General features: G+C 49.3%; 1 protein-coding gene across 2 annotated transcripts in view; it reads right to left on the minus strand.

Moving 5' to 3' along the window:
- GRIK3 (glutamate ionotropic receptor kainate type subunit 3) overlaps positions 1-27259 on the minus strand; it is a 135203-nt gene that overhangs the window by 61118 nt on the left and 46826 nt on the right. The window contains exons 1-4 of one of the 2 annotated variants that reach the window (XM_068917393.1): positions 10860-10977; positions 3921-4097; positions 2339-2596; positions 808-989 (exon numbers count right to left, since the gene is read on the minus strand). In XM_068917393.1, coding sequence (XP_068773494.1) covers positions 808-989; positions 2339-2596; positions 3921-4056 — 576 coding nt within the window. In that variant the 5' untranslated portion in view covers positions 4057-4097; positions 10860-10977. Of the gene's footprint in view, positions 1-807; positions 990-2338; positions 2597-3920; positions 4098-10859; positions 10978-27259 lie in introns of those variants that run through there. The other variant, XM_068917392.1, reaches the window with a different exon arrangement.

Raw genomic sequence — 27259 nt, forward strand, 5'->3', positions numbered from 1 at the left:
GGAATGAAGCAGCACAGAAGGGAAAGAAGACATTTAAAATCAGCAAGCATAAAAAACTAGAAGGCGGCTAAATGCGCGGTGACAGACGTGGCCCAGAGCAGAATTTTCGCTGATCTGCTGTTGGCTGAGAGCGAGCGAAACAAAAGCTGCTCCCAGGCGGCTCCGGCTCCGGCTCCGGCTCCGGCTGCGGGGCGGTGGTGCCGGCGGCGGCGAGGGTCCGCGCCGGCAGAGCCAGGTACCAGGCCCTCACGACGCTGCCTGGCTCGCAGAGCTGTTGGGCACGCTGTGTCGTCCCGCAGCATTTTTGTTAGTTCTTATGGACAGTTGCTTTTTGCTACTTCCAGTTTTCCAATGAAGGCTACGTTTTCTGTAGAAATCCAGTAGTATCCTTGAAAAATTAAATTCAGTGAGAATTGTCTACGCTACCAAAACAGTGTAGACAGGTTTATTTCCCCATCTTTATTACTAGCTGTGTATCTGTGTTTCAGGTAACACTGCTGAAAAAGCAAAATATCAAAACGTTTGGATTTTGGGGGCAGGGGGTGTTTCTTGGTGGTAAAGCTGAGCTGCACCCCTAATCCTGACCTTGGCATTGCCGGAGTACTCAGTGCTGCCACCTTCCCATTTTTCTAAGATGACCCTTTCTTTCAAAAACTGCGCTGTACCTTTTAGTACAGCTGTGGAAGGCTGACAGAAAAGCTGTAGGTCTGCCTGTCGCCAGGCAGGGCTCTCCCCAGTGCTTCATGCTCAGGTCCCTAGGCAGCCCCCCGTTTTGTCCCCGTCACCCCCCCCAGACACCCTGCTCACCTGCTTGAGGATCTGAGCCGCCATCAGGTGGCTGCAGTCGAAGATGATGCGAAATTCCCTGCCCCGCTTCATCTCCTTGAGCAGAGGCCTGGCATCGTCGGTGTCCAGCGGGAGCTGGCGGATTTTCAGCCGGATGTTGTACCGTGACGGGGCCATGATGAGCTCTTGCAGCCGTATAAGGCCTTCAGGCATTGCACAGAGACAAACCCACCGTGTTACAGGAAAGCCTGCCTTTGCCATGCAGGCTGGGTGTCACAATAAGTTATTTCTCTCTGATATTATTTTACGGAATGCAATCAAGACTTTCCTCCCTCCCTCTAATGACCATTCTTAAAGATATATCAAAGCAAAGCTGTCATCTGTCAATCATTTAAAAAAACAGCTATTTTGAGAACAGTTGTCCTCAGGCAGAATGGCTTTTCCTGGTGTTTCCCTACTGCCCCTGCATCCAGCTAAAATAGAGCTCAGGTCCCTGCACTACTTAGGAGGAGGAGAATGGCAGATTGGTCCTAATCTTTGACATCTCAGGGATCATGACATGCTTTCTTAAGAAAATACACCCATGGGAAAGGACAGAATGTGCTAATCAGCTATACAATAAATTAAAATCCATAGTATTTACCATGCACAACAGCAAAAGAAAACAATCACAATTTGCTTAGATCTATGAATAGCGTAGTTTGTAATGGTCACTTAATCAGAACTTGCAATTTTCCTGCTCCCCTTAGAATTCCTTTCTCTTCTATGCAAAAGGTGCAAAGCCGTGCTGGATGCAGCTGAGAGGGAATTATTGGGCTCTAACATTGCAGGAATAAACTCAGCAGAAGCCTAGCGCAAGGAGGAACAGAGACTGCAGCATGTCCCTGTGCATAGTAGAAGAAATGCACTTGAATATGCCATGAAGGGAACATACTGTGACCCACATTCGCCAAACAGGAGTGTCAAGCTGCATTTTCGTCAGCCCTCCCCTAAAGAAACCATTTGGTTCTGTGGAATTGGGTTGGACAGGATATCCAATGCGCCTTTTGTTTTGGGGCTTTTTTTAATCTATAGTGCTGTGCAGTGCTTTGCTTTGTTTCACTGTCAACAGTATTCTTTACGTGAAAAACTTTGTCAGCTCTGTTTTATCGAATTAGCCAGAAAACAAAAAACTTTCTCAACTGCTTTTGCTTTTGGCTGGGAAACTGCATCCTAAATGGCAACCCCAGACACCACTGCAGTGCCAGAGAGCATAGAGCTGAGCCGGGTTTCACCGGCGGCCAATTAATCTCCCCTTGACCCTTTGTCGGCAGCGGTAGCGCTCAGGGCTACCCAATTTTTAAAGAGTTTGTGAAAGAAATTCTTTAGAAAGAGTCCCGGGGCCTTTTGCAGCGCTGGCTGGAAAGGGTGGGGAGCCGCCGCCTGTTGCTGTGCCCTGAGTGCTGTTTGTGGGGTCCTTTGCTCCTAAAAGGCTTCCTTAGAAAAGCTGCTAAACGGGACCACAACAAAGAATCCCCCAGACTCCTCCTCCAAGCGCGCCCCCGGGACCTACCTGTGCTGTCGTCGTAAACCACGGTGGCTGACCTCCATTTCAAGTACTGCACCAGGTCCAGAATGGCATGGCTCAGAGAAGCATAGTCAGGGTACAGGTTGACGTAGAAAGTGTCCTTGTTATCCAAAGGGTGATGCTTCCATCGAAGTTGTATGTGGGGGACTTCCAGTGCATTGCAAATAGACTGAACGGCGTTGGTACAGGAGCCTTGCGAAGGTCCAAATATTGCTACAACCCCGAGAGCGAGCTGGTCGCAGGCTGGAAAGGGAAGGGAGCGAGGCCATCAGTGACGGAAGGGGCAGAGAGCCCGTAGCACCTTCCTCGCCCGGCCGTGGGGTGGCACGAGCATCGGGGCCTTATCCTTGCCCTGGGGTGTGGAGCAGCGGGGGGGACACAGGCCTCTGGGCACTGCCAGCAGGACGCATATTGGATAATTATGGTAATGGCGAGAGGCAGAGAGAGGGGATTATGGCAGGTGATGGTCTGGGAAAGGGGTGAGGGGCATGGCATGAGTTTGTAGATCAAGGAAAGACGGCCACAGCGTGCTAGAGGTGGTTGAGCCTTCGGAAAAGTGGAAGAAATACCTCTCCATCATGTATTCACAGTCAGAAAGCTGCCCATCCATTCTTATTTCTTTGGCCTCTTTCCTGCAGCTCTTTAGCAGGTGCTGATTTAACACTGAGCTCCAAAACCTTTAATCCTGCCCCTCGGCCCCCCTCAGCGGCCCCTGCTTTGCTTTGGCGTCAGCCAGTCGGGTGAGGGCCGCCGCGTCTCCCCCGGTAGCCGATGGAGCTGGTCTAGGCACGGTCCCACAGCACGAATCACGGTGTTGGGGCAGGACTGACCGAGATACGGGGCCGTTAATGGAGGCTGCGGCATGAAACACCCTCCGGGGCCTGCTGCTGCCGCTTTCACCCCCGAGCAGCGCTTTGGCAGTATTCCCGTTGATCGTAACTGAGTGCGCTCCAGAGAGCCATTACTACTGAATGTGAGTAAGGGCAGGGCCTGCGCGGTGAGAACAGCCGTGAGGGCCATGTTTGCATCAAAATCACCCCAAGAAATGCATTTTCCCCATCAATTTTAAAAGAAAAATTTCTGCAAAATAATAGTTTTCTTAGCACTGTTCAAGCTTTCACTGAGAAATTAGAACAACTGCATTTGGGGCTTGAGGCATTTTTAGGGAAAAAAATCTTAAATTTTTTCCCCCAGAACAGCAACTGCCCCTGTGTCTGAACTGGCTCTGTGTCAGGAGCGAAAGGGCTGCAGCTTGCTCCCGACGCGCGGGCTCGCGCGACGAGCGGTGGCGCTCTGGCCGAGCTGCGTTTCGTTGAAAGGTTGAGGAGGCAACTGCCCCTGCCTCGGAGGGCACGACGGGGGCCGGGGGCTGCGGCACGCGGGCTCAGCCGAGCGGCTCCCGCTCCGGCCCCGCACGGAGCCGCGGAAGAAGCGCACTCGTTCCCCTGACGTTCAGACGCCTCCGCAGGCCAGCTCCCCGAGGCCTGGCAGCCTGGCTCAGCGAATACAGCAGCCCAAAATGGGCTGTATGACCGCAAAGCTGGTAACAAGTGTGCTAGGCTCTTACCTTTCTTAGTTGCTTCAAAGCTGTCGTGGAAGTGTATCCTCTGAATGTCATAGGTTAACGTTGTGTTAGGCAACAAAGTTCTATTTCTATTAATAATATTGGCAGAAAATCTGAAGGCTTGCTCTTCGGCACTCATAACCTGGGCATTGGGGCCATCTGCATACTCAAAGATTCCTCCTGAAAGAGAAAACAAAGATGAAAACAGAATTAAACCTTGCAAAGGTTGGTTCATGATCTTGTGCAACAAGGACCAGAAAAGACTCTTGGACAGGTCTGCGACATTTGCAAGCTAAACAAGGCTCGCTCAGATATTTCCTTGATCTACATAAAGGCATGAAACATTTGGTTGAGCTGATCTTTTTTGTAACATACAGGTTCATAAAAGCATTCAGAATATTAACTTTTCAGGGCAATATGGGAAAAAAATTTAAAGTCTTGGAATATTCAGAACACAACAGACAGAAAAGTGGCATCCCATAAAACTTTAGGAGCAGATTTTGAGAACTGAGTATTATAACTCAGCTGAAGAGATGTTCCAGGTTTGCACTGTGCAGAGTTACTGCGGTATAAGGCTGCTGCCGCCCTGCACTGCTGTCTGGGCCGCACTGTGATACCTCCCTGCTATGTCCATCCATCTCCCAGTCCTCGCAGAGGAGGTAGACAGCACAGCAATGCTGCTTGCTATTTTTAGTGCTGTTTTTAGGGCCTTTCTCATCTTTTATCGTTCTTCATGTTTAGTTATCCCAGTTCTTAATTCAGACCAGCAGAGACTTCTAAATTTGCCTACCCTACAGCTCATCTGCTCAATAATGCACATCTTGAATGCATGCTTCCCAGTGTTCAAAAGTTGTTAATGCCATTACACCTCCCCAAGGGCAACAAGCTCGTGTCACAGTATCGCTAGCGTTCTTGGCTCTGTATCTGTAAGTCTTGTCCTCAGTTCCCTACTGGCAGCCACTCTAATTGAAGTGACTCAGTGCACACGTAAATTATGTAATTGTATATTCTTGTTTCTGAGATGTGGGAACGATCTTATACCCCTTACAGAACCACGGAAAGACACATAAACCTTGTTTTATCGTATTAAAAAGCAACCCAAAATTAATGGATGCGTGCAATGAGCAAGTGCAATTGGTAGCAGATGGTCTCTGGGTTCATTAGCAGAAAGAAAATCGTCCTCTTCAATTTAAGGTAGCCCTAAAATGTTTTGTTCTAGACAACAGATGTCTAGTCAGCCCTCCTACTTTTTAAGCAACTGCATGAATCCACCTCCATCGCTCTCGCTTTCATCAGTGACGCGGCAGTAGAGGGATCAGACGTACTTCCAGCCTCTTGTCCAAGGCTGAGTGGAATAACTCTAGACAGTGTTAAAAAGCACTGGGAGATAGTCCTGCCTCTGACTTTTCTAATCTTTGCAAGTCCCTTCCCACTGCTGCTCTTGCAAACTTTGTGCATCTGGGTCCCCAGTTGTAAAGTGAGCATAGTAATTAATTTACATTCATAAACATCAAAAAAAAAAAAACAAGCTGAAATCCAAGTAAACATTTGAATTATTCACTGCATGTCTCTGGTAGAAAAAAAAATTACTCGTCTCAGTGCTAGCATGGGTAATGGGGGAGGGGGGAAGAAACAGGGGCTGAACGCTCCTTCCGGAGATGCTGTTCAGACCCTTGTGATCTTCAGCAAATCACTCGTGACCAGATTTTCAATCTAGAATGCTTAAAAACGTAGACAAGAGCCTAGCAAAATTGTCCAGGCGCCTGATTCTCACTGGATCATGCCAAAATACTGAGGTATTGACCAGTGCAAGGAAAATTATTCCTCATAAAAGCGTACATAGCCTGGTACCTCAGTCTAAGTTTCTTACGGCAGGGAAAGTTCATACACAATATTACACCAGAAACAATGAGTGGAAATAAAGTGAACACCAGATTCACCTTTGTTTTTCTGCTCAAGGAGCGTTTGAGGTTCCCCAGGTTGTATCTACATGAAAAGATTCATCCTGCCAGTGGCGAGAAATCAGGCTCTCCTGAGCTCGTTGGAAAGCCAAGCCTTTTCGATTTCTGCCCCTGTTTCGGATTTGATTTTAAAGTATGGAAAAAGGCCTTTTTATATCCAGGTAGAAAACTGTTTTTTCCTTGAAATAAAAGACACTAGATACCTGCTATTTTTGGCAGTAAACAACATCAGGTAGTTACTGATGAATTCACCATTTCTAACCACGAATATCCTCCATCAGCAATAGCCATGGTGAAATGCTACTGAGAGTGAAACAGCCAGACAGCTTACAAGGAGGAGCGCTCCCCAACCAAATAATTAGCACCTTCATACGGCGCAAACGTTAGTTGCGTTAGGCAGGAAGTACGCTACCCCCAAGGCAACGCGCTGCCGGCTGTCGGGGCGGTGTCGTGTCGTACGCGGCGCAATGCAATCCGTTCGACTATTATTTTGCGGTATCACAGTAATGTTGTGGCCTCGCTCCGCCCCAGGCCAGCCAGCTCCCATCGAGCCAACGCTGGGAGGCCATCTCTGCCCAGGCCAGCGCAGCCTGGCGGGTGAAGTGGGGAGAGGAGACCGTGGGCAGAGGAGACTGTGGGCCTGCGGTGGTGGAGAAGCAGAGCCCGGGTGGAGGGACTGCTACTGATTTGCCCTAACCACACGGCAGCAATTTCATCTTCACATTTTGCTTTGAGGTTGAACTGTATCTGCTGGGGTGGTGGGGTGCTATTGGAGATAAATATGCTCAAATTCTCTGAAATGCCCCTTCATACTGCCATAAAAGTGGACGGACATGTCAACTAGGTAAAGTAGCCTGGCCGCATCTGAACGTGTTCGGCTTTCTCTGTGCTCCCCAGAGGGAGAGCGCGAGTGCCTCTGGGTCTTGTGACAGTGACTTCGCTTTGCTCTTATAAAAATATAGGAAGTCAGTGGGCTATAAAAAGTCAACAACAAAACGGTTTCCACTTTTATATACTATCTATAAACAAGCTGCATCTGAGATACTAAAACTAAAGGCCCTTTAGTGTTGGCTTATTTCTCGAAACCATTTCTGCCTCCACCCTGTTTTTAAAAGCATTTCAAGTGTCTTGAAGATTAATTGATACTGCTCACTTGATCTGGTGCTAATGACCTTTCCTCAGTATCTCCTCATTTCCTATTCAGATCACAGCTTCCTCTTCTTTCTTACTTCACCTCCTGTAGCTTTGCAGACAGATGAGAGATGGCTGCACTGTAGGCTCTCATGCTGACAGCTCTCCTCAAGGCTGCCGGGACGGCTTTGCAATGTCTTCCCCGTGTTCGTGAGAGCATTAGCTGCCTAATTTATCCAGGAAGGGACCATGCTGTTTCCCTGACCAGTCAATAAAGCCCACAGATCTCATACTGCAACATGTTGTTTCATTCACACTGAGTTCTAACGCTTCAGGTAGAGTCTGTTTGCACATAGAGTTTTCCCTGAAAACCTTCTTTTTACTCCATATTTGTGCAGCATTTTGCACAATGCGATCCAGATCTGGGAATCAGCCATCTAGGAGGTGCCCCAGGCCAAACCATAGCTGTCATCTCAGGCAGAACAGGATCACACCCCATTAACCTGTATCGCTTAAATTTTACATTTTGCTTTGATGGGATCATCCATCCGCTAGATTTTGGCAGTGGAAACCCAACAGAGCCACACGCTTCAAACTGCCTCCTCAGCTCCCGCCCGCAACGCAGCGGCTGTGACAGAGGCACAGCCAGCAGCACACCCGCGGGACGCGCCGTGTCCTCCCACGCGTGTGCTGACGGGCTTCATCCTGTCAGGGACAGCAGGCAACAAGCCACCCATTTGCACAGGCTGCTGCAGCAGGTGTCAGCACCCACTGCGTTAACAGCTTTAAAAAAAAGGAAAAGAAGTTATTTGAAGTTCGCTCCAGTAAAGATCTGAAGCTTGGAGCTCCACAGCAACCCGAAGGCTGTGCACTTCATGTCCTCCGCTGAGCAGTGACATGTCTAGTTTCAGCACACCAAAGAAACACGTTTCAGTGCTGCGTGTCAACAAAAGGAAAATATGTCTTGATCCTCGACAGTCCCATCAAGGAGCCAGCAGAATTTTATCTGACTGGAAAGTTGAGGACAGGCAACCCTCCTTAACAAACTTAGGGGAAAACAGACTTCAGTGTTTATCTGATAGATAATCGTGTGAGTTTTCCTCCAAATCTTCGGTGAACGTTCTCTCTTCTGTGTTTTTGGAATAGACACCTCAAAGCGTTTTAGCTCTAGTGCTTTCTAAAATATGTGGTGGAAGGCAAGAGGAGGGAAAACTAAGTCGTTGAATATTGACAGCAGAAAACATAAATATATATTCTCAATTATTACTTTGCTTTAAAGCAAGCTAATTGCTCTCCAGAGAATGTCAATCAGCAAATGAGAAAGCACACTAAGTGGAACCAGCCTCATGCCTTATTATTTTATACTATTTTATTTTATTTTATGAGCATTGAAGTTGCTGTAGAGGTGGGTTTTTTTTTTAATTTAAAATGACAATCCAAAGCAAATGTCTGAAACTACCTTTAGATCTCAAATCAAAAGAGTAATAGTATGGCCAGGCCACTGGGAATGAAGTGGGAGCTGCACGTGAAGGGAGGTTTAGCTGCCAGACGCAGGAGGATCTCACTCTACCAGAGCAGCAGAAAATTAGTCAGGGTAAAATCCAGATCCCATGAAACAGCAAAAATCCCACCGATGTCAATCAGACCAGTCCCAGGTCTTTCTGCATCTAGCAAAGATCCACTGTACAGCTCCCACTCTTGAGGTGATGATGCTGGAAAAAGACCTTTGAAATGGCCCCGTGAGTGAACCGAAATGAAACCTCCGTCATTGGAATGGGAGTCCTGTCCTCGTGATTGAGCTTATCCGTAGCTGCAGCTGCTCAGCCTGAACGCAATCGGAGTTATTTTTAGCTTTGCAGAAAGCTGAGTTGAGAGAGTCAAGGTATTTTAGGTTTTTACTTTCTCTCCCCTTCCCCTGTTTAACAAAACAAACAACTTTGTTCTCAGAAAGAAAATTTCAACAGCACTCGGTTTGTAGTGTGATCTCTTATCTTTTACTCTTTATAAAATCACTGAGTGATTTAACTTTGAAGAACAACTATTTCTGATAACACTTTTCTCTCCCCCGCTGACAGTGTTGTTAACACATTTAGACAGCTTTCTGACAGTCACTTTCCATGTGCCATCCTGGAAGAAATAGTTGTTTTGAAATAGCTTTTACTGAGGATACAGCCAGCCTAAGAGCCTCCAGAGACTCCAGAGGAGGAACTGAGAGGTCCTGCTTCAGTCCCCAGCCCTTTTCCATGCCCACAGGTCTGTGTTCTCTGAGGTCACAAAATGTCTTTCTTCTTGAGCGCCAGGGTTAGCTGAGACATGGCAATTTGTCCGCTTTTGATCTGTTCTGTTTTGGGGACAGCGTTAACAAACAAGAAAATCAGGACTGGGACACATTATTTAGTGCCTCGTCTTCCTGGGTGATGCTTGGAGAGTCCCAGAGTTGCGAGGATGGGAAGGAGAGCCTTCCTCCATGGCAAGGCTTTGAAAAGTCATGCTCCTGCTTATCTGACCAGTCCAATAGGGAGAAATTCGCTCTGATGGTCCCAGTCTCCTCTAGGGCTGATGTTTACACCAAGAAATGAGTTAACACTGGCAGGATGTAGAAGAGAATTGTCCCAGGACAGGGTCTGCATCCCGGGGAACGAGCTAAAACTCCCAGAGATGGCTTGTTCAAGCGCCTGGCAAAGACAGTCTCTAATACAATGATATGGACTGCAATGAAAGCAGCAAAATCCGGAAGGGAATAAAATCACCCAGAAAAAAGAGGAGGAAAAGCAACAGGCAATTTGCTCACAAACAATTCTTCCATTCGTCCCTTCTCCCTGAAGGAGCTGCTACGATAAAAGCTTCACTAAATGCCACTGAAGATGGGGTTAGTCCCTCGTTAAGCCAGGCATTGAGTGGATCCCTGTATCTAATGGCAATGCCAATGCCAGTGCCATCTGCTGTACAGCAAACAGAAACAAACTCATTCTGTAAATTGATTAATGAGGAAGACAGTGTCCAGGAGAAGCCGCGAACTCCCACGCTTCAGCCCTGTTCAGCTGAGAGCCTTTTTTGCCACCCGGGGAATCCTGGCACCCCGAGGATGTCCAGTGGGTCCCTCTTCCCTGATCCTTCATAATCTCCCATCTAACTTTGTATGTCAGAAACACAAAGTCAAACCACAGCACCTTCCCTAGCAATAACCTTAACCTGAGATTTACTCCCTGTGGCAGGACCGTGGATAAACTCAAGGCCAAAGCAGTCCAGGCTCTGCTTCATGCAATAAGTAGAACTTGTAAGCTTCTTGAAACAAGCCTTCTGGGGAAGTAACTGAAAATAATTTCTTAGGTATGGCAATTGGTTTCTGGTTTTGACAGAACAAGGGAAAGGAAGGATCTGAATTCCTGTCCTCTTAAACCGCTGCTGATCATGCATCAGCCTTGTCACTTCAGTGTGGCACTGCTTAATGTGATGCAGCACAGCCAGGTATCTGGAGCCATTTCAGGCTTCATAAACACGCATCGCACAAAAGAGACTTTTTGCAGGAATCTGCTGCCTGCTACTTCCAGGCCCAAGCTGTCCACTGCCCAAGGCAGTTGCTCTGTCCACAGATGCCAACTGATTCAAAACCCAGGAGGAGGATCTGGTTCACAGCTCAGAAAGAGGATTAACTTCAAAGTTAGTGTGTCTGGGCTACTTATACATTGCCTGTATTCATTATCCTTTTCTTTTACAAGAATTAAAAAGGATTTGGGCTTGTCCCTGGACAGCCTGTCATTATTGTCCTTTAGCAGTTTCTTTGCCTTATGTTCTGAGGGCTCCAAGGTATGAGCCTTGCTACCACAGACTGAAGAAGACCTTGATGTACCTGGCCAACTGGAAATCTCCTCTGCATACACCGTATCCAAGTGCTTATTGCAGCTTCTCTGTGGTCTGAGGATCCGCCTGTCGCACTTGGATGGCTGAGGGTGTTTCCTGTCTGCTCAGGCCTGTGTTGGGGATTTATTCCCTGACAGCCTTCAAAAGAAGCAGGATGTGGCAGTGGGAAGGCAGGAATTGCAGCTCCAGCTCCTCATGCGCTCAGAGGGAGGGCAGGTAACCGAACGGAGCGACGGCCGGCAACTTCCCCGTTGGCCCTTCTGGCACTGCTGGAAAGCCAACGGGAAAGTCCTGATTCCTGACGGCAAGCCCGCGGCACTGGCAGGCTCGGCGCCCTCGGGGAACGCCGCAGCAAGGCTGCAGCACGGAGGCCCTTTCCATCCCCGCGGCGTCCAGGGCAGCGCGGCTCCCCGCAGCCCGCTCGCTTCTCCGCGAGCTTTCGTGGGGAGCAGCACAACTACAGGTGGAGCTGCCGACCTGGGAACAGCATGCCCCGAACCCCCCCTCTGCAGCTTCACGACAGACCGGGTATTTGCTGAGTGATGCCAGGAAACTGAATTGAAGCAGAGAATTAGATGTGCAAAAGTTGTGTGTCCTTTAAGGATGGGTTTGCTGTTTGCCAGGACAGAAGGTTCAACTGTAGGTTGATCCATTCCGAAGTATGCGTTCCCAAGAGAGAGCATCTCCCTCTTTTTTCATTTAGACATTAAATATGCAAAATCTTATTTCATTTGCACTGTATTAGGTACTTCATGTCACAAGGGGTGACACTCTCCTATATGTATAAGCTGTTTAACAGATGAGCAGTCAAGTGGCAAAGAAATACATTATTAATGTCTCTGGTTAAATTAGCTGATTAAAAACACTGTAGGTAAAATGAACGTATCAGCACTTTACTCACAGTAAATGAGAAATTAATGGAATAAGGCAGCTTGTTTTTTAATGAAAAGTAGATAGGGACGGTTTTAAGAGGTATGCCACCTTTAAGAGAAATTGCAGGTTGGCTCTGTGGGACATGTCAGGTTTGGTGCCTCCTTGGGACTGTTTAGCAAACAGCAGAGATTTGCTTCCGCCTGTGTCCGAGGCGCAGGGATGGGGCAAGGAGGGCCGGGAACCTCCCCTCGGGGACCTGCGCTGCGCCGTGCCCCGTGCCCAGGTCCGGCTCTGCCGAGCCCCCTGTCCGGCTGCACTGAGCCCCCTGTCCGGCTGTGCCGTGACCCCTGTGTCTGGCTGTGCTGAGCCCCCTGTCCGGCTGCACTGAGCCCTGTGTCCAGCTGTGCCGTGACCCCTCTCCGGCTGTGCTGTGACCCCTGTCCGGCTGTGCTGTGACCCCTGTCCGGCTGTGCAGTGACCCCTGTCCAACTGTGCCGAGCCCCGTGTCCGGCTGTGCCGAGCCCCTTGTCCGGCTGCACTGAGCCCCCTGTCCGGCTGTGCCGTGACCCCTGTGTCTGGCTGTGCTGAGCCCCCTGTCCGGCTGCACTGAGCCCTGTGTCCAGCTGTGCCGTGACCCCTCTCCGGCTGTGCTGTGACCCCTGTGTCCGGCTGTGCCGAGCCCCCTGTCCAGCTGTGCTGTGACCCCTGTGTCCGGCTGTGCCGAGCCCCCTGTCCAGCTGTGCCGAGCCCCCTGTCCGGCTGTGCCGAGCCCCCTGTCCGGCTGTGCTGAGCCCCGTGTCCGGCTGTGCCGAGCCCCCTGTCCGGCTGTGCTGTGACCCCTGTCCGGCTGCGCCGAGCCCCGTGTCCGGCTGTGCCGAGCCCCCTGTCCGGCTGTGCTGTGACCCCTGTCCAGCTGCGCCGAGCCCCCTGTCCAACTGTGCCGAGCCCCCTGTCTGGCTGTGCTGTGACCCCTGTCCAGCTGTGCCGAGCCCCGTGTCCGGCTGTGCCGAGCCCCCTGTCTGGCTGTGCTGTGACCCCTGTCCGGCTGTGCCGAGCCCCGTGTCCGGCTGCGCCGAGCCCCCTGTCCAGCTGTGCCGAGCCCCGTGTCCGGCTGTGCTGAGCCCCCTGTCTGGCTGCGCCAAGCCCCGTGTCCAGCTGTGCTGAGCCCCCTGTCCGGCTGTGCAGTGACCCCTGTCCGGCTGTGCCGAGCCCCCTGTCCAGCTGTGCCGAGCCCCCTGTCCGGCTGTGCAGTGACCCCTGTCCAACTGTGCCGAGCCCCCTGTCCAGCTGTGCCGAGCCCCCTGTCCGGCTGTGCCGAGCCCCCTGTCCGGCTGCGCCGAGCCCCCTGTCCGGCTGTGCTGTGACCCCTGTCCGGCTGTGCCGAGCCCCCTGTCCGGCTGTGCCGAGCCCCCTGTCCGGCTGTGCTGTGACCCCTGTCCGGCTGCGCCGTGGCCCGGCCGAGCCGGCGCGTGCGGGAGCTGCAGGAGGGCACCGTGTCGGCAGCGCTCGCCCCGCACCGCTCACCCGGCGGCACCCGGGCCCGGAGCGGAGCGTGGCCGGGCCGCGCACGAGGGGCTGTGCCTGTGCGCACGGTGTTTGTAGCTTCTGGGAACAAACTTTGCTAGTTTGCGGCTCCTCCGCGCAGGGTCTAAGTGGCAGCGTTTACCGCGCCGTTCCTTTGAACAAGCCGTTCTCCTCTTGCACGTTTTACATCTGAGAAAGAGCGTTTACTGCAGCAGCAACGCGTAACCCTGACCGAGGGAGCGGATCAAAGCGCTAATCTGAGATCAAAAACCTTCAGCAGTGCTACAACAGAAATAAATTAAGTTAGCAACAGATTTGTTAATGATATTTACATGTCTAATTTGCATAATACATGGTTAAAATGAAATGGGCATTTTTACTTTTTAAGTAGCCTCAATTAATTAAAAAAAAAAAACTCGCATCATAATCTCCTAGGAGTAGATTCCCATCAAGATAGGGGCAATGAAAATGCCAAGAAACTTTTAATTTGCCAAATAAACAGATCATAGCATAACTCAGCTCGGCACACAAGAGTGGCGTGCAGCTTTGGCCGCTGGTGCCCAGCTCGGGCCAGCCCAGGGGAGCCGGCGCTACCACGAACGTCGCTGTCTGCCAGGGCTGCCGGGGACCGGCTCCCACAGGCTCTACCGATACGCTTCAAACTGGCTTGTTTCTCTGAAAAAAGCTCTCTGGCAGGCTTTGCTACTCACATTCAAACTGCTCTCACAGGTAACTAACCAAATACAGGAACTCACTTTGATTAATTAGCAATTCAGATTTCTTTTTTGCATGGCTTGCCACCAGCATAGGCTAAAACATGGTATTTACTCCTGCCTCTACTTTACGCTGGTTCCCACTACTGGGGAAAAGCAGCCAGGCTGGATCGCGCGCAGAGGCAGGTCGGGCGCGGGCGGCGCGGGCGCCCTTCGCCCGGCGGCGTCTCCGCAGGGCGCCCTGAGCAGGCAGCACCCGCCGTGGGAAACTCGCTCCCCCAAATCTTATTTTGACTGTGTAAACTCAGCAAATTCGTCCTGGTAATCACTGATAACAGGATAAATCACGCATGCTCGGGTGTCATTTTTATAGTCATGTTTTGGGCTATAAGCACACTTTAAGCTGTAATGTGTGGGAGAGAAAAATGTTTGAAAGCTTAAAATTGTTAAGGATCTATAGCACGGGTTTTAGGCAACACAGCTGTAAATATATTTTTCCGTGGTGTTTTGCTGGCTTGCAGCGTAACGCAGCGTTATATGCGATGTCCATCTGGCGCAGAGTTTAACCGAAGTGGGAGGCAGGAGGACAAGGCCACAAGCGGAATAAACCTGGGCTTACGTCTGCGATGGGCTGGGCTCGTAGCAAAACCCGAGGATGGTAAAATCCTGCGGGCTTATCGTTTCCCCGCGGCGCGCCGGCGTTCCTGCCCCGGCGACCGGCCGCTACCGCCAGCAGCCGTCCGCTCCGAACCTTCTCGCACACGGACGATTTTTTGGCAGAGGGAACAAATCTGAGCATGGAAAAGGAGATTGCAGTCTGCGGGAGTCAGCGGCTTTGCCCGCTGTCGTTGGGCGGCGCGCGGAGAGCGGCAGCGCTCGGCCGCGGAGCCGCCGCCGCCGGCCTGGCCGTGCTCCTTGAAGTTTCCTGCTGGTTTTTTTTTTTCCCCCGACCACCTATTACCTACCATTTTGCAGGTAAAACTTGGTATGAAAATGAAATAGAAGCTGTCCTGAAATGAAATGAAGTCTCAAATAAAAATTCAACTCAAGTTAAATTAATATTAGTGTATGTTAATTAAATTCTACTTAGTTATTCATTGCTAAGCCCGAGTTAATAAATGTTATTATCTACCTGGCATATAGCATATAATACTAGACTTAAGAAATCTAAATTAAATCCTCACTTCATTTACAATGTAACCGAATACCGGCAGTCAAATGATTGTTTCTCATTCTTGTGTTGATGCCTCCAAAAATCAGGGCTTTAAGTGAGATGGTGCATTGAATAGCAAATGCAGTTCTGCAAATATTATGACATATTGTTTGTCATCTGCCCTAAATATTTAACAGTTCAGTTTTATGAGATTTTTATGCCACATGCTGTGAATTTGCTCCTGATAGATGCTGAATTGTCAAACCACCTCCGTACGGTGATTGACAAAATGGATGCTCTCGGGGCTGGCAGTCCCGGGGGCTGTCAGGGCCTGCCTCTTCGCCTCTTGTCTTTTCCCCCCTCTTTTTTAAGGGAAGGCAAAGGGGGGAGGAGAGCAGGGTTCTGCAGAAGGATGGTGCCTGCCTACGGCCACCTGGTGTCTAGAGGAGGCCTGGGGGAGCGGGGCCGCCCGCCGCTCCCCGCTGCTGGGGCTTCGCGGCAGCTGCGAGATGCGGCCGGGGCGTTTCGCTGCCTACGTTAGCCTCTTTATCCTCTATTTTAACGTGCTTCCCCGTTAAAACAGAGCCAGAAGAGAGGAGCCTGCCGAGCCTGCACGCCGCGGGGGCCGGCCGGGGAGCGGGGCAGCCGCCGCAGCCCCGGCCCGCGTCCCTGCGCTGCTGAATCCGCCCGGCGGTCTCCTTCGAGGAGCGTTTGAGGAGCGCCGAGCCGGCCGGGCAGCGTTTGTGAGAAAGGGGCTCCGCACTTGTCGGAAGTTGCCTCGCAATCTGCCGTGACTGACGCGTTTCATGGTGGGAAAGAGCTGTCTAGGGTCGGCATTTTAGAACTTGCTGAGGTTCAGAAATTTTTTTATGAATGATTATTTTTCCTTCCTTTGTTTTTTTTCATTTCTTAATTGTCAGCTCTGAATGTCCAGTGTAATCGCAGCTCAGAGGTTTGGTGTCCTAAAAGCAGCGCCTTATTCTGGACGGGCAAATCAAAAAAGGGAATGATTAAAGGATCTGCTCGAAAAACACTTTCATTATTTCCCTGTCACCTGTATTCTCAACGCACAGAGGCAGGGAGTGCAGAGGGGCTGCTGGAAACTGCCCGGCACCACGGCTGAAAAACGAGAGTAGGAATTTTTAATTCCCCTAAACGATCAAATCCAGCTCTTAGAAATCTTTGCCGTCTCTTAAAGATGATGCACGTGCAAGAGCAGCTTGCGTGGAGGCATAACCTGCGTTTAGCACGAGACGCCGCTGTGGTGCGGTCTGGGCGACGGGCCGGGGCCCTGGCCGCGGTGGTGAGCGCTGCGCGCCGCTCTCCCGGGCCGCGCGGCCCACGGTTTCTCACCGCCTCTGGCCCCTTCACGCAAGGCCAGGCCTCGGCTGTGCTGTGTGCGGCCGGGCCGTTTACGCCAGCAGGCGCCTGGGGCTCTGCTCGGGGCAGAGCCACGGGAAGGGGCCGCCGCGCGGGACTCGTCCTCCGCCTCCGCCACCGCCTCCCTCCGCTCCTGCCGCCTACGAGATGCTGCTGCAGAGAACTGGAGCCTCCTCTTTGCAGTGATCCAACTGTCACATTGACAGAGCTGAATACGTTTAAGTATGAATTGAACCAAATATGTGCTAATGAAGCTGAATATTCATTATTATGACTAAACAAACTAAGTGAATCACAAATTAAAGTGGGTAAATTATTAGTTTGGTAGCTCAGAAAAGGGGAAATTTCAAGAACATTCCAATTATAGAGGAGGTGGAATGGGAAAACTTCATTAATAGATTCAAATCCAATTAAAAATGAGTGTTAGTCATTGTGTAATACTTCACACCTTTGTCATAAATGACGATGGATTTAACTGCATCACTTTTATGCTCAGCAATGACCTAAACGCTTAATTGTCCACATTCATGCCCAAAGAGGCTTTGATATTTTGTGATGATTCTAAGATTTAGCATGATGACTGTTTGTTTAAAGGCATTGTTTCCTCAACTGCAGCATTATGAATTATTCCAAGGATTATGGAGTTGGCACCTTGTGCAGATCCCTGCAGAGCTGATTAACGAGATCCGTCGCCCAGCGCTAGCAGGGGGCCAGGAGCCCGTGCCTCGTGAGCGCAGAGGCGCCCGCCGCTCCGACGGACGTGGCGGGAGCTCTGTGGAAGGGTTAACTGGATAATATCTACTGATTGAATTAAAACTTATTTTATAAGCTCTTATGTAGCTCGTGGAAAGCAGCACCTCCTGCAGAACCTACCCTGCAGCTTTGTTGCATCTTCCTGCCAATGACTCTGACCTTGGGGTGGGTACTTGGGCCTCCCCTGCACTGGTGAAGCCCTCCAGAGCAGTGGAGGAGGACCTGCCGGGGCTGCAGGAGTATAAAGCAGACTGGTAGCATGAAGGGATCTCTTTTGACCTTTATTTTGGCAGAAGCTTCTTTCTGCTATGAGGAGCCTCTTCTGTGAGAGATGCAGGGATTACCCCAGCTTCTTCCAGCACAAAAGGTCTCCTTAGGAGCTGGGTTTTGTCCAGGCACCTAGTAAAGACTGGGAGTGTACCTCAAATCTGGGGGCTTGCTCTGCTGCTAGGAACGGGAGCTTGCTAGTGTCAAAAGCAAAGTTAGGAGAGTTCAGACGCAGACTGAGATCTCTGTACTTCCAAGGTGACTATCGTAGCCCTGGGTCTAACAGGGAGAGTACGCAGGGGAAGAGGCTGCAGATGAGATTGTGAAAGGGGAATTAACCGGCTTCCCGTGGGCCATTAAATAACTCCGTACTCTCTTGCTCTTTCATGAAATTGGTTCTTTCTGCAATTTCCTCCGTTTTAGGAGAATCAGTATCTCCTGTGTAGAGGTTGTGTCATGTGAAGTAAACTGAGAGCTATAAACCAAGAGTAGTATGAACTCAATGAAAAAATGATTTGATGATGGAAGTTCAGAAAACTCTGGAGGAAGGGATACTTGTAAATGCAAATGGAGCTTAAAATGCAGTTGAGCTGAGTTTGACCTTAATTAAAATAAGTATTCAAGGAAAAGATTTCTGACAGACAGGAAAGCTGAGGAGCGAAGGTTTCCTGTTTACCATCCTATTTATGAATCGCTAAACATAAGCTAGCGTTCCTCCTCCTCTCCACAATGTATCTACCGAAAACAGGTTATCTATGGGGAAACTGCACCAAGTTAGGCAATATAATGGTCCCCCTCCTCCGGCGTGTGGGACGAGCAGCCTCGTGGTGGTTACTTCTGTTACACCTGGGCCAGAGGATGAGGCCACAGATCTGAATCCTGGGACCACGGTGCCCACTTATCCTCTAGCTTACTGGTTATTGGTACAGAATTCAAATAACTTGCTCAGTTTCAAAGAGCTAAGCAAGAAAACACAAGCTGAGTACGCAGAGTGGAGAGTCCACCTGAAAGCAAATTCGGGAAGGACACAGCAGAGAGAATCTGCTGTCATGCCCAGCACCTGGTTTATGCACTGCTTTCTTCTTAATGCTTGTAATATATTTAAAGGCTGTTTGGAAAAGGTGTTTCGAGCATCTCCTAGCCCAGCATTAAGTGGGAACCTCGGCTGGGCAGCAGCACTACAGCCCAGTGGTACGGACTGTCAGGTCACTGCCACGCGCTCTAGGCCAAGTTCGCAGCTGAGCTCCTGCAAATGCAGCATGGCACGCGCCCTTCGCGGCTCCCGGGCGCTTTCAGGGCTGCTGTCGCCGCTCGGCTGCTCTGCCAGGGAGGCTGTACAGTCTTTTTGCTTGGTGGGATTCACTTAATTAAAATGAGCTAGTAACATCTTGGGGCCATAATAACGAAAATACATGACTTAGCATTGGAAATCAATAGTGTTATTTCTGGTCATGCTGTGGTCAGTGTAGGAACAGCACAGAAAAGATCTGAAATTAAAATGTGAAGTGAGATATAAGGCTTTGTGCAGCTGTCCTCTTCCATTTCTCTCACACGTTGCTCTGCAGACGAAGGAACGGGGATAGATCTTCCCTTGGCACCAAAGCCCCAGCAGAAGCCTCCTCCCTGGAGCAGGAGAGAGGCAACAGCTAAAGATGCTCTCAGCCTTGGAGCTAACCTCACTGTCTCCTGAGCAGGCAGAAGTTTACGTCTCCAGGCTTTGTTCAGTTCCCCTCTCAGGCAACAACTGACATGAAATGTAGTGTAAATTATTTTACTTCTTAAATATTGTTTATGGAAATACTTCAGGGACTGACCTCAATTACAGCTCACCAGACAATGAGTGGGAATAGCCCTACTGCTTGGTATTTCACTAAACGCATAGGATAAAGAGAAAAAACAGACACCAGATAGAAGGCGGGGGGAAGGAAATGATTTTTTAAATTTGTTTTGCAGATGGCAGAATTAAGGCCCAGAAAGATGATTATTTGCTCACAGTAGTAAGTTTAGAACTGCGAACCAGGTCCTGACTCAGTGTTCAGCCATGAGATCATTATGTTCTACCTAAATAGCCTTTCCTAATTGCCCGGTCCTGAAAAGTGGCGGTATGAGCCCTGCAGTGAGACCCCTCGCCCCGGGAAGCGTTCCCGCCTGGGCAAGGCGAAGGCAGCCGCAGCCGCGCCGTGTCCTTCCCGTCCTGCTCAAAGCTGCAACCCTGTGAGAGTTGGGCTGTTTCCTTGCAGCGTTGATGACTAGGTTGCTGGACGTCTGAGCCGTGCAACGTCTGCCTCTCCTCCCCATGCTAGACAAAAGCTGTTTCAAGTGCCCACGACGCGGCGTGTGAGACACGCTCTGATCACAGTAAGCAAAACAGCTGAATATAACAGCATGTGGCAGCTGCGTTGAGCGTTACCCTATAGTCCCTCTCAGCTCCCTGAGGAGGACAGGACTGAGTTCAGCTAGGTGGTGACTAAGACGAGATGTGACAACTGTCTATAAGGATTTAGAAGGCATCAGCTCTTATTTGTGCAGGTCCCAGAAGAGTGAGCTGAGATTGCAAAGATCAGATGGAAATTTCAGCCTGGACTTTAGAAAGAGCTTCCTTGCCACAAACCAAAAGACTGAAAACACAGCCTCCTAGGATGGCAGTCTTCCTGATGCTGCAGATAAAGTCCCTCTGCTGCCTCTGCACCACTTTTGCTGTGTCCTGAGCCTGAGTCCTCAGCAGCGTCCTGCCAGAGACCAGGCAGGATAAATCAGGCTACCAGGAACCACTGCAGCCAGGCAAGCCTGTTTTCAGTTGACAGACAACCCCAAACCACTGTGGGTGGATTGCAAAATGCTTTTATTTAGACTTTCACTTAAGCAGAGCTGCATAGGAAGGTCAATGGAACAAGGTATCTGCAGGGCAGCAAAGTCCTGCTTCTTCCATGTGGACAAGGCAACCTCCTGGGCTCTCAGAAAATTCATCTGCACCAGATGCTTCACAACTATTCAGCTTTCCCAATTCCCTCTCTTTAAACTGACCATGAGAGAGGATTAACCTAACAGCCAAGCTGGCTACATTGAATAGTCTCACTCACAAAGTTGGGGAGTGGTTGTGATGTCTGAAGAACTGCCTCCTCTTCTTCCTCAGCATCCTGTCCTCCCTCGGGGATCCAGCTCAGATCCTCCCCTCTCTCTCTCTTCCCATGCTTTTGAGCCACCTACAACAAGCGGCACCTTCCCATTTGATGTCTGTACTCGCAGGCAGCCCCCGCGGTTCCTGGCAGGAGATGCCGTAGCGCCGAGCCCCTGCCCGAGCCAGCTGCGGGAGCACTGAAGTGCAGCATCCCTCTGCCTCCTGCTCCACTCGTTTTTCATCTTGTGTGTCATCACCAGCTGAAAACTCCCTGGTAATTACGGAGGCTGCAGACAGATCCCTGCCAGACGGATAGTGCACAGTCAGACTAGCAGCTCCTTCTTTTTACCTTCGCTCCTCTGGTTTTCTCCTATGCCATGCCATGTGTCTGTCTGTCTCCTATCTCCTAACACCTCACACTATTTGCTATCGCTAGGGCTCCTCAGCCCAGCGATAGGGGGGGAGCTAAGATGACTTTTGGGGAGGGGGTGCTTCTTTTAAAAATAGTCTGTCACTTCACAATGAAAGAAACTTCAATTTTTACGTTTTAAAAGAAAGGAAACTCTACCGTTAAACGCTCTCCTGAAATGTTGCAAAGTGGAACACGCAAGTCCTTTTTTGTCTTAAAACATACTGTTATGACACGATGCGTTGCCACCCAGCAAGGCACTTGGAAAATCACTGAGAAGAAAATCTCATGTGTGCTCTGCAGGAACGCCTGATTTTATGTTGCTTTTGAGTTAGTATGAGACCTTTAGGACACTGAAAGCTACACTGACTTGCAGAAAGGACAAATATTTCCAGGGTGGAAATTGGCTCCAGTCATCCATATTAGTAAATTTAGAGGTCCCTTCCTTGCGTTTCCTGCGATCCTGCCAGCAGTGACTAAAAATGCAAGGTAGCATCCGTGTGCCCGTCAGCCCGGCTGAGCCGGGCTTGCTGGGGGTAGGCTCTGGAGAGGGTTTTGCTCTTTGTTCGGCTAGGGATGAAGCACCTTCATTAGCAAGTTACAGCAGTGCAATTGGGGAAGAAATGTAAGGAAAGCTTTCCCCAGAATGACAGACACAACGATGTGGAGAATTTCTCAGCTGTAATTGCATTTCTCAGATGAAATAGCAATGTGAACTGGGAATAAGATTGGTGCCATGTTAGCACATTCAGCAGCTGGGGGGAAATCCTCTCGCACTCCTGAAACGCAGAAGGAGACATTGCAAGGGGCTTTCCCCGGGCCGTGTGGGAAAAGCTCTCAGAGCGTCTGCGTTCCCGCAGGAAAGCTGCAGCCGAGGGAGACGCTCTGCTCGGCCTCCCGCTCGCTCGCTAATGCTTTTAGCTTTAGACAACAGCTTTCTCCAGTGGCTTAGTGCTCTGCAGGCATTTCTTACCCTTGAAGAGCATGGTGCCAAATGAGGAAGCAGAAGCTGTGCTTGATATTAACAGCTCATTTCAGAGGGCATTTCCAGTGGAAAGATGATTAAAGGCAGTGAGCTAATGATAAGATGGGGAAACCGTATAGCAAATGGGCAAAACAGAGCTCTTACTCGGTACTGCCAGGACTTCGATATTGGACAGGTATGCAGTTTCTTTTCTCTTTCAAACACTTTGCAGATGCCTGTGCAATCCTTTCAGATGCGCATGCATCCTGACAAGATCCCACAATGATAGATGCGTTGCAGACACGAACAGGTAACTAGATGGCAGCATGACGATCCAGAAAGTGGCTGTTTCTGTAACTAAAAGCTTTAGCAAATGCATCATAACTTCTGCAACTTAATCCAAACTGAAATACTGAACTCTGTGATCCAGGAGAAATGCACAAGATTCTAGAAACTGTACTTCCTTATACTTTCTCGACTGCTTTAGGCATGCTGAGGGTGACACTAGGGCCCCCTAGCAGGAGTGAACTGTCTTTTGAGGACCTAGGGGAAAGCAGAGTAAGGCTTGCAATTTCATGTCATGTAATCCATCTCTGCTTAGCTCAGACAAGCCTTTTGCCCAAACCTGAGCTTCGTGGAGTGGCTCCCTGTGCACAGACAGGTCTCCCTGGGCTGGCACTTAGCATGCGATAAGCTCCCAGGAGACCTTCCGCCCCTTTTCCTCCTCCAGACTTAAGCACCATAAATAACTTGCAAATCTTCCTCTGCAAAACCCGTGCTGTATCCATGACTGTACACTTCCATGCTCACTTCAAAGACTTCTAATTGCCGTAATCCTTCTCCATATTGTAGTAATAAAGTGCTTACCTCCACAATAAACATGAGTTAATTTGGGTGCATTCAAGCTGTGTATTCAGTTTTTTGGATTTGGGAGGCACTTCCTAAAGCATTCATGTTGAACTAACAAATTTTTATTAATACTTTCAAATGGAGATGAAAATGATGCGTTATCTCAAAGAGACGGCAGGCTCATTGAAACAAAAAATCCCACTGGTTCAACCTCTGCTCTTTCTGTTTTGTGTAGCTGAGCCTTAATGCAATAATGATATTGCACTACCCTCTCTGAGATGAATATGGAAACCTTAACTGGATTAACATGCTGAACTGTTTATTCCTGCTGAGACTTTGAGCTCACAAGAGCTTGTCTGAACTTCATTCATTAATGTGCTGCTAAAACAAGTGAATAGGTGTGAAACACAGCTTTGTTCTTTTTATTTTCCCTCACCTTTGAGAGCACACTACCGTTTATTTCCTCTCCTAGAGTCATCCCGGTGCAAACCCTAGGAGCGGCCAGGTTAGTCTCTCCAGCAATTGAAGCTGGTCAGTGGAATCCATTGGAAGGGGAACATATTAGATTAGGCAGCGAAATAACCTAGTGTGTGTATATATATATATTTTCAGTCTCTTAGTGAAGGGATGGCTTTGGGGAATCACCTTGCTAGTGGGGTCAGCAGCAGCCGAGTACTTGCCCCCGATGGCTGTGCTGGTGCCGCTGGGGGAAGCGACTGTGACCTGTGAGGTGATGGGGGTGTCCCGCACTGTGTGTGTGTCATGGACAGTTAGGACTACATTGACCGTGTGCATTGGTGTGTACAGCAAGCACGGGTCCCTCAGGCTCGCCAACAGGAGGTATCGTTCATTCGTGCAGCCTAACTCACTGGCGTTAAGTAAATAGACAATAATGGGAAGTAATCCCTGCCTGGAGCAACGTGCTGCTGTCATAACTCTACCTTAATCAAAGAAGTGAAGAGGATTTCTCTAATTTACAGGTTTAAATGGGCTACGTTTCTCATGCTGGGCAATTGTAACTTATTTGTCTGACTTCAAAACAAACGTGATGCAATGGCAGCTCCCTGGGGAATTCTGCTAGCTCATTCGGGCATGTTCGTGGAGCTGCAGGAGAGCAGGTCCCGACCGAGCCTGGGGCCAGCAGGGTTTGGTGTCGCATTCAACATAAGCAGAAAACGGGCTCTGGGTGGAATGGGAATCTCTCTTGTACGCCCTGGCTTGGCGTGTCCAGCTCTGGTGCCGGGTCAGCCGGGACACCTCGCTTTGGATCTGGCGGGTGAAGCCGCCCCTGCCTCACACGTGTCGCTGGGCAGCTGCTCTCTGAGCAGGAACATGAGGATCTGTCCCCATCGGCCGCTGGCTCAGCACCGCTGTTGCGGACTGTACCGCCACGGTGATCAGAGGCTGTGCTACAGAGAGCTGCATATGGCTACATGTGTGCTTAAGTATTGCATTTTCCTTCTATGCAGATCTTTCTGTTAATAATGCCATGTTTAGTTTCCCCTTCCAGAACTCATGCAAGCATATATTTTTATTTTTAAACACATAGAATCACAGAATCACAGAATGGCCAGGGTTGGAAGGGACCTCTGGAGATCATCTAGTCCAAGCCCCCTGCTCAAGCAGGGTCGTCTAGAGCACATTGCATAGGAAACTGCTAGCAAACTGAAGCATATGCACACAAGGGCAGTATACTCTGTAAGAATGAGAAACTGTGGGTTTTTTTTTTCCTAAAGAGCTCTTCAAATGATATTTACTTGTTAAGTGCCAAAACAAAGATACGTAAAGCCCTATTTCTGCAAGAGAAACATAACTTAAAGGTCACAAGGAGAACATATGCAGGTTGCATATGGAGCTAAGGGGATAAACACTAATGCCTTTCTTAACTTACTCTTTTGTCCTCTGGATGCTCGCTCACCACTACAGGAAGTAATGCAGCCTATTCCATAGGAAGAAAAAATTCTCTGCTGTGCTTAAGAGCTACATGTTCTGAACTTCTATCTGCAGATTTTCTTTTTTTTTTAAAGAAGGATCAAATGCTAATAACAAAGGCTTTTCGAAGTTTAATAACAAGGAATTCTCCCTATGTCAAAAGTTGTACTGGAAACAGTGGGGCCAATTAACTCCCAGAGTTTTCCTGTGACCTTTGAATTCTGCACTGAGATACAGTTCGTATAAAAAGACTAAGACAATATTGAAGGATGAAGGTTGTTTCTTCAGTTTAGTAGCAAAAAAGGCTTTCCTTAAACAAATACAGCAAGTGTCTGCAGAAAGGTCAGGAAACTGAGTCACATAGCCAACACTAAGAGCTTGGTATTTAAAATCCAACGTATTTTGAAGCCTAAACATAGCTATGATGGGTGTAATCCTCTTGGAGGTGTCCCCTACTGTGTCCATGTGGAGTTCGCTTGTCCATATCTTTGTGCCTGTAAAACCCTTGTGTGATTATCTCCGGAAAGCCAGGCTCCAGGAAGGGGAATGGAGGTTGAAGTCTTTGTAACGCCTGGCAGGCCAAATGCTGCTCTCTGGGAGCGTTTGTGGATCTTTTCAGTTTGGTCTCAGTGATACCAATGGTGCCTTCGTATCCACCTGCAATGCATCTGTTTAGGCAGTGCACTGGGCAGCCAGTTCCGTAGGCTGGTCCCTACTCGTGCCCTGCTCCCGGCGCTGCGTAGCAGCGCACGAGCTCTACGAAAAGCCTGAAAACATTTTGTTCTCACTGTGACTGTTGCTGTGAGTCTGCCACAGGCTCCTCTGAGCACTTCCTCCCAGCTGTTCTCCAGGGCCAGTCCTCACTGAAGTCTGAGGGATTTCTCCAAAGAGACGGGTCTGTAGGGAACCGCCCTGCGCTCAGAGCGCCTGCGCTCTGCTGAAGTCCACTAACCCGGGATAATTCTGTCTCTGAGTCCTTCTTTTCCAACCACTGGGAAAGGATGCAAGTATTTAGGTTTCCCATACCATCAGGGCTATCTACCAAGCCTGACTTGCCCTAGCAAGCTGGGGGCACAGCCTTCGCCGCGCCACGGTCACAGCACAGACAGCAGGCGACACATGCTGGGCTTTGTCCTCTGCAGAGAAGCTGTCTGATGTCCGCTCTGTCCCAGTTTTGCAGGACTAAGGCAAAGCTCCGCTCCATGGCACTTGGGTACTTCAGTTAACCAAGTGTGCAGAACAAATACTCAAGGTCTCGCTAAACATCTGCTTGGCTAACACACCACAGACTGGTACGGGACAATATTTCCCAAGCCAAGACACCCTGCTCCACTGCAGCGTACCTTCTGTCCTACTTATGCCATGGCTGCATGTGTGCTGCCTATACCGATTAATGAGGAGGTATTTTAGGGCAGAGCACTTGGGAGCCAATTTAATTGCCAGGTTACAAGGTATCTGTGCCTAAATCTGTGTCTTCATCCTCCTCCCATTGCACAAACTTTGTTAAAACACCACTCAGTAGTGCAGGCTTCTAACAATTTCTCTAGTAAGCAGCAGAGGCTTCATCTCCTGATTAATAACCACAAGCTGGATTGAAGGTCACAGTATTATGTTCTCCATGGGTGTACAAAAATAAACACATAACATATTCTTTCAGGATTTCTGTGAAGGCATTGTGCAAAGGGCCAAGGGCCAGAGCATAAACACAGCCATAAAATCATCGTAACATCACACAGCTCAATGACAGTATATTGTCTAATTATGGAAGTCTCAAAGACATCCTCAAGAAGATATAAAATGGAAATACAGCTCTATGGATGGATCCAAGATGAATCCCAAGGAGAGTAGATAAAAGAAATGAACATCCGTGGGTTGCACAGAAATAAGGATTTGAGGAAATTCACCTGGAAAAAAATAGGAAAAGAGGAGCTGTCTATATAACCAGGAAACAACTAAAGCTACACACCAAAAGGGAAACATAAAACTGGAAATTGGGTAATAAATCTCTGCCCTTATCAAAGAAGAGACAGTTCTGCTGGAAAATAAAAATAACATTCTGAAACACAATAAAGTGGAATTTATAGTCCAATTAAAAATGCACGACTTAGGAAAAAAAATCTCAACTACTTTTCTTCCTACTTCTCACTTTAGGTAGAATACAATGAGAATATAGCGTATGTGGAGGGGGAAAAAAACACTGGAAACTGCAATAAATGAATACCTTGAATGTACAAGGGATTAAAGACTTCCCTCTGCCTCTGAGACAGCCTGCAAAGTCACGAACTGCTCCAGAGCTACCGACTGCAGTAGACTTGGATGATTTATTTGCTTTACACCAGTTACGTGTCTGGCTCTGACGCTCTGGCTCCAGGCTGAGCGACCATGAAAAGCGGAGCCCAGGGAGACGCTGTCTCGCCTGCGCTGTGTCAGGATGTGCAGGGGACTCCATCTCCA

The sequence above is a fragment of the Struthio camelus genome, chromosome 23, assembly GCF_040807025.1.
Source record: "Struthio camelus isolate bStrCam1 chromosome 23, bStrCam1.hap1, whole genome shotgun sequence".
Lineage (NCBI taxonomy): Eukaryota > Metazoa > Chordata > Aves > Struthioniformes > Struthionidae > Struthio > Struthio camelus.